General features: G+C 43.8%; 1 protein-coding gene across 3 annotated transcripts in view; it reads right to left on the bottom strand.

Annotated features, from left to right (window-relative positions):
• LOC128696314 (uncharacterized) overlaps positions 1–11,520 on the bottom strand; it is a 47,194-nt gene extending 35,674 nt beyond the window's left edge. Inside the window, exons 1-5 of one of the 3 annotated variants that reach the window (XM_070092336.1) lie at positions 10,565–11,520; positions 9,771–9,792; positions 3,279–3,524; positions 2,520–2,617; positions 668–781 (exon numbers count right to left, since the gene is read on the bottom strand). In XM_070092336.1, coding sequence (XP_069948437.1) covers positions 668–781; positions 2,520–2,617; positions 3,279–3,524; positions 9,771–9,792; positions 10,565–10,581 — 497 coding nt within the window. In that variant the 5' untranslated portion in view covers positions 10,582–11,520. The remainder of the gene's footprint in view (positions 1–667; positions 782–2,519; positions 2,618–3,278; positions 3,525–9,770; positions 9,793–10,564) is intronic. The other 2 variants (XM_070092339.1, XM_070092337.1) reach the window with 2 other exon arrangements.
• Positions 11,521–12,631: the final 1,111 nt, after the last annotated feature.

Raw genomic sequence — 12,631 nt, 5'->3', positions numbered from 1 at the left:
ATTCCTGGGTCGATGTTGATCAGGCTAATGTCTGAGAACACTCAGGTTAAGGGGATTTTGGAAAACACTCTTCTTCGCAAAAATTTTACGAATCTCTATGAAGTAAGAAAAGAACAACTCTGAAAAAATAAAGAATATAATATGAGTATTTTTAAGGCAATGATAGGTAAGAGGAAAGTTTTGAAGTACGAAACTACAATATTTTAATTCGTTGCAATATGTCAGAGAAAACGGCATATTGCAAGACTGATAACAAATAGTTGCTGACTTGGGGAAGCCCAATAAATGTTCATACCTCCCATTACATTTTATGTTTGACTGGCTCTCATACCATGGTGGGAAATTAAAATACTTCTTTCTTCCACAAGCACCCTATTCCTTTCCCAAATCACATTTCAGCTTTTTAGTGAAAATTTGGTGCTCCTGTCTTTCCTGGTCCCTTATACATGAAATCTTTAAGTAGCTCCTAATAAGATATTCAGAGGGTCGCCATATTCTTAAGACCGGCGACACATGATTCTTTTCCCTGACGAACATAATAAACCACATATCCATACACATGGAGAAATTTTGAGAATTAGAAAAAAAAAGTAAGCCAGGAACACCGAGCAAAGCTGAGGAAGGATCATGGCACATCTATACGCTGGAAGAAGAGTACTCGTCTGACCTGATCTTCGGTGTGGTTGAACGTGAGGGAGTGTAGTCGTCACTTGCAGGACCATCCTTCGCCTGCATTGTCTGGTCGCCCGGCAACTGATCCTTCTGGGTTGTTCCATTCATTCTTAAAATTTAGGATATTTCCTTGTAACCCATGTTAATGTAGAGCACGGGCGGCATATGTTATGTTATACACCAATTTTGTGCATATGCTTCATGTCCTGATTCAGAATCAGTTTGTGTGGGGTGGTTTTCAGCATGTCAGCCATGTAAAAGCCAATCGTGTCTTCTCAGGAACTGAGCTTATTTCTAAATTAAAATATTTTGTAAATAATAAAATAATGAAGTTGAACACTTGGGAAAGCTCTCAGTTACAAGTTCTGTGTACATCTCAAAACACTGCCCTAGGATCAAGCATTACCCGTGTAGACATGTCGATCCCCGGTCTAAACTCATATGCAAGTATCCTTACACCTGGTACCATGTTCTAGCAGTAAATAGATGACTTGTAATAAGTTGTCTCGAACTTCGACAGGAGCAGCAGCATAACATCTCGACCACCGATTATTGCCTTGATGATACAGCAAGTAATTTGTTTAATAACTTTATTCTCATAATGTGAAAGTTTGAACATTTTAAGTTTCTAAATAAAGTTGCAGGTTTGACAGTGACAACTGCACAACGCTGGAGTATTTTGTTGTATCATCAGTAGCTTGATGTTTCCTTACCTTTCAGCAGTGATAAAGTTTACTATGCTATCAGAGCACAACACAGAAATTGTTAGATACTCAGCTAGCAAAAGTTAAAATTCTTAAACATGGACTGATACTTGGGTAATATATTACACCTTTATGTGAAACCCGTATTAGTCATTCAGAACAAGATGAAGTGGAGGCTTGACTCTCCTTCCCTGAAAAGTGAGACAAACACTCTACCTAACTTTATTCAGAATTCACTAGTACACTACAGCTCTAATTGCTTAATTGCCCTTATGATACTGATGTCAGGCTACGGTAACGCATTTTGTTTACAAACATGTCTGCTCATAAGAGTGACAATTCAAACACCATAGTATAATTTCCTCTCGGTGACACATGAGTAATAATGACCGAGTGGGACACAAACTACCACAGAAGAGCGTGACATTATACACAGTTATGAGCGTAATTGCATTATATTCAGGAAATATTATGAAAATAAATTCTTCCTGTCAGAAATACTAAAACTTTTTATTGATAGAAAATTTAAATCAATATTATTGGTAAGAAATATATAGTCCGAAAATATGATAATTAAGAGACACTGTTTAGGAGCAGTAATTAAAAGTTAAGGTGGCTTCTTGCACACTGGTTAATGCTTCAGCGGTGTCACTCAAGGGTAAACGTGGTTCCTTCCACTGGAGAGAAAACCTGTGCTAGTTCTTTATGACGACCATGTATATACCAACCTTCAAACACTAACAGCGATAAATACAAAGTTTTTTTTTTTCTAAGTCTATCAACTCCATGTGAGTTTTTGATATTCACTAATGCACTAATATCAAGAATACCTGAATTCCTAAATCAAGAATTAAGGTAACTATATACATAGCCAAAGTAGAATCAAACCCGGTTAACCAAACGTCTTGAAGGATCAAACCAGGTCTGTCAGACGTATTTTGAACTGGAACCCAATTGTAGCCAGGAGTCTTGGAGGATCATGTAAGCGTCAGCTAGACGTCACGTATGACTGATTGATGAGCCCGAGTCAGCCAGGCGTCGTGTGGAATTAATCCGAGTCAACCTGGTTAAGTACCTACAAGAAGCTTTATTTACACGATTCGTTATGTTCACGAAAGTGTGTAATCTCAATCTGCAGTTTACCTGTGTTTGGTGCCGTTAGAAAAGATGTAATAGGCGACATCTCCGCGCTCCAGCTGTAGTGCTGTCAGTAGCATCCCGAGGTCCACCGTACTGTGAACCTATAGTGCGATGTGGAAAAAGACACTTATGTACAGTTCTAGAAATTTATTAGAGAAAACGTTTCGCCACGAGTGACTTCAAGACTGAAAAAGTCACTCGTGGCGAAATGTTTCCTGTAATAAATGTCCTGAATAGTACCTAAGTGTCTTTTTCCACATGTTGTCGGTATCACTATACCATTTTTCTGTAGTGAGATGAACCGTGTCATGTTATAGTGACCTATGTTTTGGCCTGTTATTGCTCCTTTTATTATTACTGTATTATTATTATTATTATTATTATATAAATCGTTAAAGCCGTGTGGAGCCTCGATGTCTGTCAGCATGGGGATACACAAGAAACTAGCCCCTCATGCATCTTAACTAACCCGATCCTCTATCTGCTAATCGTGCGAAGACACGCTACCTATCTGTATTCCCTTATTTGTGGCTGCACAGCATCAGTTACAGTCAGAGATGCACTCACAGGTCCACAAGTTATACAAATAACCCGCACATAGGAGAATGGAACTTATGACGACGCACCGAAACATAAGTTTCATTCTCTTATATGCCGGTTATTCGTATATCGTTGCAGTCACAAGTATCTACGACCAGAGAGTGACTGGTATAACTGCAACAAGCTACAATCAGAGACACGTGTGCATATAAAGACGTCTACCTGAGATGTGAGGAATTGTATTTCCCTCTGGTGTTCGGCGACGGTGGACATGAACCAGCAATTCTGGACGATGAGTGCGGCGATGGGGATGAAGGGCAGCATGATCATTTGCACTTGGTGCCACTTCTTGCCAGACTCACTCACGGGGTTAAAGTTGCAGCAGCCAGCCTTGACTGTTACCAACGATGAAGTCTCCGTCGCTGACGCTGACAAGTCGCTCTGATCGCTCCTGACGTCGTCCTCATCCTGAGGGAGGAGGATGATACTCTGATAGAGAACAAATGAAGCCACGAGTTAGTTTAATATCTTTATTATGCACCCCATACCCATCCTGTGGGCGGTAGTCAAAAGATTACAGAGGTACATAATGGGTCCAGGGACTGGACCCCAAAGTTATAATAGCTGAACTAGTTACAAAGGTAATGAACTTCAGGTAGATCTGGTCACAATCATGGTAAGTTACAGAGGTAATGAATCAGCCTCACTCCTATACATGGTTACAGCCATGAACAAATTACAAAGTAATGAACCACTGATATGTCCACACCTGGTCACAATTGTAATGAGTTATAAATACAAATATTAAGTGGGTCATACACCCACACTAGCACGCGCGCACACATACACACATGAGGGCGCACGCACAGACATATGCACACGAGCATACAAATATATGCATACACACAAGCACGCACACACACACACACACACACACACACACACACACACACACACACACACACACACACACACACACACACACACACACACACACACACACCCACACACACACACACACACCCACACACATACACACACACACCCACACACACACACACACACACACACACACACACACACACACAACAGGAAAGGCACTGCAATGGATAAGAGAATACCTTACAGGGAGGCAACAACGAGTCATGGTACGTGACGAGGTGTCAAAGTGGGCGCCTGTGACAAGCGGGGTTCCACAGGGGTCAGTCCTAGGACCCGTGCTGTTCTTGGTATATGTGAATGACATAACGGAAGGGATAGACTCAGAAGTGTCCTTGTTTGCGGACGATGTGAAGTTAATGAGAAGAATCAAATCGGATGAGGATCAGGCAGGACTACAAAGAGACCTGGACAGGCTACAAGCCTGGTCCAGCAACTGGCTCCTTGAGTTTAACCCCGCCAAATGCAAAGTCATGAAGATTGGGGAAGGGCAAAGAAGACCGCAGACACAATATAGTTTAGATGGCCAAAGTCTGCAAACCTCACTCAAGGAAAAAGATCTGGGGGTGAGTATAACACCGAGCATATCTCCTGAGGCGCACATCAATCAGATAACTGCTGCAGCATACGGGCGCCTGGCAAACCTACGGATAGCGTTCCGATACCTCAGTAAGGAGTCGTTCAAGACTCTGTATACCATTTACGTCAGGCCCATACTGGAGTATGCAGCACCAGTTTGGAATCCACACCTAGTCAAGCACGTCAAGAAATTAGAGAAAGTGCAAAGGTTTGCAACAAGACTAGTCCCAGAGCTACGGGGATTGTCCTACGAAGAAAGGTTGAGGGAAATCGGCCTGACGACACTGGAGGCCAGGAGGGTCAGGGGAGACATGATAACGACATATAAAATACTGCGCGGAATAGACGAGGTGGACAAAGACGGGATGTTCCAGAGATGGGACACAGACACAAGAGGTCACAATTGGAAGTTGAAGACTCAGATGAATCAAAGGGATGTTAGGAAGTATTTCTTCAGTCATAGAGTAGTCAAGCCGTGGAATAGCCTAGAAAGTGAAGTAGTGGAGGCGGGAACCATACATAGTTTTAAGGCGAGGTATGATAAAGCTCATGGAGCAGGGAGAGAGAGGACCTAGTAGCAATCAGTGAAGAGGCGGGGCCAGGAGCTATGACTCGACCCCTGCAACCACAAATAGGTGAGTACACACACATGGTAATGCATTATTTACAACTAGCAAAGTCATGGTATTTCTCCAGAATGGTCTGTAATATACCACTGTGGATAAAATACTTTGCCATTTCTTGAACATTTCTGAGTGAGCTGTTTCTAAATTCATTAATTTTATCGCACTCCAGTACATAATGACGCAGGGTGTGACAATAGTCCATCTGGCAAAGTTTACATTTCGTTTGGTCTACATCTGGTGGTGGTGATTTAACCTGCCATAGATACTTGTAACCCAGCCGGAGCCGGGCAGTAGTGACATCCAAGAGTCGGCTTATCTTGTTGGATGCACCATAGACATGTGGCTCCTCCTGCATGATGGAATGATGATAGATGGACTGACTTGTGTGAAAACAACATATGAGTCGCACTGTAGCATTTGAGCATATATTATCTTATTGTCTCCATGTGGGTTCGTGTGTATGCTCTAGACTAGTGGTAATTACAGTTACGTGTTTGGTTAGTCAAACATGTCTTCATGTTGAGAAGCTTTAAACCTACCATCCCTCAAGGAAGGTACCTTGATGCCGGTGAGGGGCTCTTGATCCCTCTGACTCGAACCTAATTGCCTCCCATTCCTCAGGCGCTACATGAACCCAACGGGTTCATGTAGGTATTTTATACCATTTATTTTCAACCCTACGGGTTTATCATTGTCCTCTGATTAAATTATATAAATTTATATTTAAACCTACCAACCTAAGTTCATGATGTTGAATGAGAATGATGGTAATTTTTGTCATGAAAAATGGGAATACAAACTTTTTTTTTAACAATAGTCGTGAGAGCACTCAAACGTTATTGACACCTGAAAAGTATATTAAGAAGGGTTTTTCAATTGACTGGGCCTTTCGCTGGCTACTGGTTCATTCTGCAGATAACTAAATTTCACACCATAAGATGTGATGCTATTTTTTTCAGGCCCATTAAAAAATGGGATCACCACAAACTCCTTATTTTCCAATTTTCTCTGCACTGGGCTGAAGAAGCCACTGGCTGGCGAAAGGTTCCAGAATAAAGATACCCAAATTTTACACAAGTGTCTCGTTTATCAACCTGTCGGTTTTCTAAACCATTTGTTCACATACCTGGAACGCAGGCGAGAGATACATGATAATATACACCTGGAAGGTCCTGGAGGGATTAGTACCAAACCTGCACACGAAAATCACTCCCTAAGAAAGCAAAAGACTCGGCAGGAGATGCAACATTTCCCTGATGAAAAGCAGGGGCGCCACGAGTACACTGAGAGACAACACAATAAGTAGTCCGGGGCCCAAGACTGTTCAATTGCCTCCCAGCATACATAAGAGGGATTACCAATAGACCCCTGGCTGTCTTCAAGAAGGTACTGGACAGGCACCTAAAGTCAGTACCTGACCAACCGGGCTGTGGTTCGTACGTCAGCTTGCGTGCGGCCAGCAGTAACAGCCTGGTTGGTCAGACCCTGATCCACCATGAGGCCTGGTCTCACTTAGACCGGGTTTCGGGGGCATTGACCCCCGAAACCCTCTCCAGGTAAACCTCAACGTAAACCCTATAGGATATGGCAAACCACGTCGTTATTAATGATAAGACATCTGAAATCTTGAGGCTCCATTTTTTTTTTTTTTGCTTCGACTAGATGAATGGTTTTTGAAGAGACTGCAACCCAATAATGATGAATGTTTTAGTGATAATAACATACTTAAGTTTTGTGAGTTTGTATGTATCTCCATATTGTATTGCGTTCATTAGCTATATGAAGGAATTATAATATATGCAATGACCGTAATACCAATTTTGTAATGTAACTATACTGTACTTAGTGGGGTATCCAGAGCCGGATTAAGGTATGGACTTTAGGGGCTGCAGCCCAGGGGCCTCCTCCAGTTGGAAGGCCTCTAGAGATTAAGTGAAAAGTGTTCACAATTTATTTCCAAGAAAATACGCAAAGCAAATGTTTGAATTTTAATTATGGTTAGCCTTGTAAAAATAAATTTAATATTTCTTTAATATTTTTCCTTTTGAAAATATCACTGGGGGCCCCTCACAGTACTTGTAGCCCAGAGACCTACAAAATCTTAATCCGGCTCTGGGGGTACAGTAAACTAGCTGCTGAAGCGACACGACTAAAACGAGACTTGCTAACACATCTCGCCCGCCTGAGTGGAACCCTCTGCCACAGGAAAAGATGTAACAAAAAAAGGTCGTGGGAGTCATTCACAAAGGTGGTTGACATTGATGACCTACAAGATACGCTAATGAGAAGATAAATGTAATACGATTAATTAGAAAATTGAAAGCCCTGAAGTCTTTAATGAGAGGAAGGGCGTTAGAGAGAGCAGGGAATGACAACATGTAAGAGGATCTGTTCCCGGTCATTAAGCACAGTTCTCCTCCAATTATTCAGAGAGGAAGGACCAAGGCTAGCTTCATTGTGGTTGTCACGGCGACGGACTACGCCACCGCTTGACTATTCACGGATCTCTCAAGACAATATACCCCTCAAGGAAGGTTCCTTGATGTTGGTGAGGGGCTCTTGATTTAGGGAATTGGATCTGTGCTCCAGTTCCCCAAATTAAGCCTGAATGCCTTCCACATCCCCCCCCAGGCGCTGTATAATCCTCCGGGTTTAGCGCTTCCCCCTTGATTATAATAATAATAATAATCAAGACAATATAAGCCATACAGTGTTTACATGTAAAGATTAACTTAAGTTGCCCGAAGTGCTCTGCATAACCAGGGGCTTTCTATATATGTTAATGATATCAACTAGGTCTGTAATAGTTGTATTATTCACACGAGCTGCTGGTGCAGGGGTAAACTACCATTATAATAATATAACATAATATATTTATTTCTACAAGTACATGTACAAGATATACAGTCCTACCTGGAGTTTACCTGGAGAGAGTTCCGGGGGTCAACGCCCCCGCGGCCCGGTCTGAGACCAGGCCTCCTGGTGGATCAGAGCCTGATCAACCAGGCTGTTGCTGCTGGCTGCACGCAAACCAACATACGAGCTACAGCCCGGCTGATCCGGAACTGACTTTAGGTGCTTGTCCAGTGCCAGCTTGAAGACTGCCAGGGGTCTGTTGGTAATCCCCCTTATGTGTGCTGGGAGGCAGTTGAACAGTCTCGGGCCCCTGACACTTATTGTATGGTCTCCTAACGTGCTAGTGACACCCCTGCTTTTCATTGGGGGGATGGTGCATCGTCTGCCAAGTCTTTTGCTTTCGTAATGAGTGATTTTCGTGTGCAAGTTCGGTACTAGTCCCTCTAGGATTTTCCAGGTGTATATAATCATGTATCTCTCCCTCCTGCGTTCCAGGGAATACAGGTTTAGGAACCTCAATTATTATTATTATAATCAAGGGGGAAGCACTAAACCCGTGGGATTATACAGCGCCTATGGGGGGATGGAAGGCATTCAGGCTTAATTCAGGGAACTGGAGCACAGATCCAACTGGAGCACAGATCCAATTCCCTAGATCAAGAGCCCCTCACCAGCGTCAAGGAGCCTTCCTTGAGGGGTTAGGAACCTCAAGCGCTCCCAATAATTGAGGTGTTTTATCTCCGTTATGCGCGCCGTGAAAGTTCTCTGTACATTTTCTAGGTCGGCAATTTCACCTGCCTTGAAAGGTGCTGTAAGTGTGCAGCAATATTCCAGCCTAGATAGAACAAGTGACCTGAAGAGTGTCATCATGGGCTTGGCCTCCCTAGTTTTGAAGGTTCTCATTATCCATCCTGTCATTTTTCTAGCAGATGCGATTGATACAATGTTATGGTCCTTGAAGGTGAGATCCTCCGACATGATCACTCCCAGGTCTTTGACGTTGGTGTTTCGCATACTGCTATATAGAAAGCCGCTTGTTATGCTGAGCACTTCGGGCAAATTAGGTCAGCTTTGTCAGGATGCGACCCACACCAGTCCATTAACACCCAGGTACCCATTTTACTGATGGGGAACATAGACAGCCGATGTAAGGAAACACGCCCAATGTTTCTATCCTCACCGGGAATCGAACCCAGACCCTCGCCGTGTGAAGCCAGAGCTTTGGCCACCAGGCCACAGGCTGCTGGTGCACAGTAAACTACCATTCACATGAATTGCTGGTTCACAGTAGATTATCGTTCACATGAGCTGCTGCTGCACAGTGTATGTGTAATTACCTATTTGTGTTTACAGGGGTCGAGTCACAGTTCCTGGCCCCGTGTGTGTGTGTGTGTGTGTGTGTGTGTGTGTGTGTGTGTGTGTGTGTGTGTGTGTGTGTGTGTGCGCGCGCGCGCGCATTCAAACCTTACGCCATACATAACAAAATTATTGTTTCCAACTATACAAACAATCTTATTCTCCCGTTCATGTATGTTGGTTATTAGCGATTAACTCTGAGTAAATGTTGACTAATTTAGTTTATCTGAAAATACATTGCTCTACTCTAATATAACGTCATGATGATTAAATTATATGTTGCTTAGCTCGTTCAGAAACTGAAGCACGCAAACATACTGCAACAGGACATGAGTGGGAGATGAAGCGAGTGACTTACCAAGTAGTCATGATGCACTCCCCTGGTTGCAGCATGGAGGAGTGGTATATATTAAATAGTGAAAAAATATATATACTAACCTATATATAGAAATAAGTATTACTTGAAAGGCTCTAGTTTTAAGCTGCAAAATACCAGAAATTTCTTTAATTCTTACGTTATAGTGTGTCGAGTCATTATTCCAAGAAAGTGTATTTGATTCTCGTCAAACATACTACCATTAGCTAAAGACAAACAGTGCTTAGGAAACAACTCTCGAACACTCAGATTTTTTTTATCGTGATATGAGCACGTTGTTAATAAAAAAAATTAACCTATGTACACCTTATGCAATGCTGTATTCAGCTGCTCACTTAAATATCTATCAAAACTTTGGGGCCCAATCCCTGGAGCCATTATGTGCCTCAGTAATCTTATGAGGAATTCGAAGAGCAGCCATCTTCAGATGTTGAATTCTGGGTAGTATTATGGACGACTGTAGGTAATCAATCATACAAAATTTCTGAGAGCTGCTCACTCACAGTGTATGTATTGTCTGTTTCTGGACAAAATATATCTATATGGGATCAAATCTAATTAAATCTCATTACACAAGAATTTATGATCCATTAGAGTTTATTGCTCGAAGAGAATATAGTACTAGTAGTTAATCTTTTGGCTACTTCCCACAGGATGGGAAAGAGATGTATAATAAAGATATTAACGTTGAACCAAATTATTGAGGTGCACAAGACACCGTGAGACACCAACAAACCCACGAGACAAGTCACATAATTAAAACAACTTCGGCTCACATTTCGTTTATGTCCATCCTCGACGCACTTCGAGATAAAAACTGAGTTGGGAGATTGTCTCGATATGTTTCGGACCTCCTGCGGGGGTAATGCCGGGTACTGAAGCCACTGCAGAACCTCTTGAGTGCCTTGGGCTACGAAAGAAGTCTGGGGCTACGTAAGAAGTCTGGAGTTACGGGAGCCTTCTTTGCGTTCGAGGGTGGTCTTAATATCACGTGAGTGGTTCCGGACCCTCATAAGTGATCCAAGACCTCGTGCGACACTGGCGGTGTCTCCCGCAGAACTAAATATTTCATAAGGCATACTCTCCCACCTCCCTCTCCCTCTCATACATCTTCCTCTCCCAGCCCCTCTCTCTCTCTCTTTAATACATCTCCCTCTCCCAGCCTCTCTTTAGTACAGATCCCTCTCCCAGCCTCTCTCTCTTTCATACATCTCCCTCTCCCAACATGCCTCTCTCATCTCTCTTTCAGCACTACTCTCACTTCACTCTATCAGTACTGCTCTCTTTCACCTCCCTCTCCAAGTATTCCTGATCCCAGCAGTGTTCTCTCACCTCTTCCAGGACTGTTCTCTCAACTTTTCCAGGACTGTTCTTTCACCTCTTCCAGTACTGCTCTCTCACCTCTTCCAGGACTGTTCTCTCACCTCTCCCAGCACTGTTCTCTCACTTCTCACAGCACTTCTCTTACCTCTCCCAGCACTGTTCTCTCACCTATTCCAGCACTGTTCTCTCACCTATTCCAGCACTGTTCTCTCACCTATTCCAGCACTGTTCTCTCACCTCTCCCAGCACTGTTCTTTCACCTCTCTCAGCACTGTTATTATTATTATAATCAAAAAAGAAGCGCTAAGCCACAAGGACTATACAGCATCTCAGCACTGTTCTCTCACCTCTCACAGCACTTCTCTTACCTCTCCCAGCACTGTTCTCTCACCTCTCCCAGCACTGTTCTCTCACCTCTCTCAGCACTGTTCTCTCACCTCTCCCAGCACTGTTCTCTCACCTCTCAGCACTGTTCTCTCACCTCTCTCAGCACTGTCCTCTCACCTCTCCCAGCACTGTTCTCTCACCTCTCCCAGCACTGTTCTCTCACCAATCCCAGCACTGTTCTCTCACCTCTCCCAGCACTGTTTGTAGTGATACTGTTCCTGTGGGGAGCAGCAGCAGGATAATACTGCACCACCTCTCAGGGTCCTTAACAACAACAGCTTGGTATGTCATGGGCGCCAACACATGGTGGGAGAGCTCAGCTGGCATTGGTGGAGTGTGGACGTGTCTTCTGAAGGTTCCTCAGTTGTTTATTGGTGGTGTAGGCCCTGTTTAGGCTCTGCTTCACATTCTTTCTTTTCTTGTGTGCTTGAGTTGTCATTGTCTTCTCCATCAGGCAGTGTTGTGTGGCCCATTTATGGGGGGTTCGACTGAGATGTCGTTCGCCCCATAGGGAGGGACCCCCTCCTGTCTCTACTCAGTTGACAACTGTTTCACTACCGTCGGACCAAGATATGGCTAGTGTGCCCCCTACTGGGATAAACAAAGGGGCCCTTGAGGTTGACGACAGTGCCAGGTCCCTGTCTAGCCCAAAATGCCAACCCACCACTTATCCAGACTATGCTCCTTCTCCTCACACTACTCCAGATGTGATGGCGGTTCTTGTGTCCTAAGGATGGCGGTACGCCCTTCACCAACCCACGGGACGTCACCAACGCCATCAGTGGATCGCCTTTCGGCAAGGCGTCCAAGAACTCAGTAGGGGTGCAGCCCTAAGGCTCCGGCTCCATCGTAAGTCTTTTCTGGCTAGAAATTTGCCACTAAATGCCATTCATGTCCTGGGTAGGTGGAATGTTGTCTGCTGGGAGGTCCGCTCCTCAATCCTCGCCGCTGGCTGTTGTTACAGCAGAATTGGACCGATTTCTACATCCCTCTCAGATGAGGAGATCCACTCTGAATTGGTTCACAGTGGGGGTGACGACTTAGGTTTGCAGGAGGTTTGGAGCCTCTCGAATCTTCCTGCCCCATCTCGTATGGTTCGTGTATGTTTCTCGGGTGCTCTCCCGAAATTTGTG

The sequence above is a fragment of the Cherax quadricarinatus genome, chromosome 39 (assembly GCF_038502225.1).
Source record: "Cherax quadricarinatus isolate ZL_2023a chromosome 39, ASM3850222v1, whole genome shotgun sequence".
Taxonomy (NCBI): Eukaryota; Metazoa; Arthropoda; class Malacostraca; order Decapoda; family Parastacidae; genus Cherax; species Cherax quadricarinatus.
The sequence above is the reverse complement of the archived record's forward strand: the minus strand, read 5'-3'. Positions and strand labels throughout refer to the sequence as shown.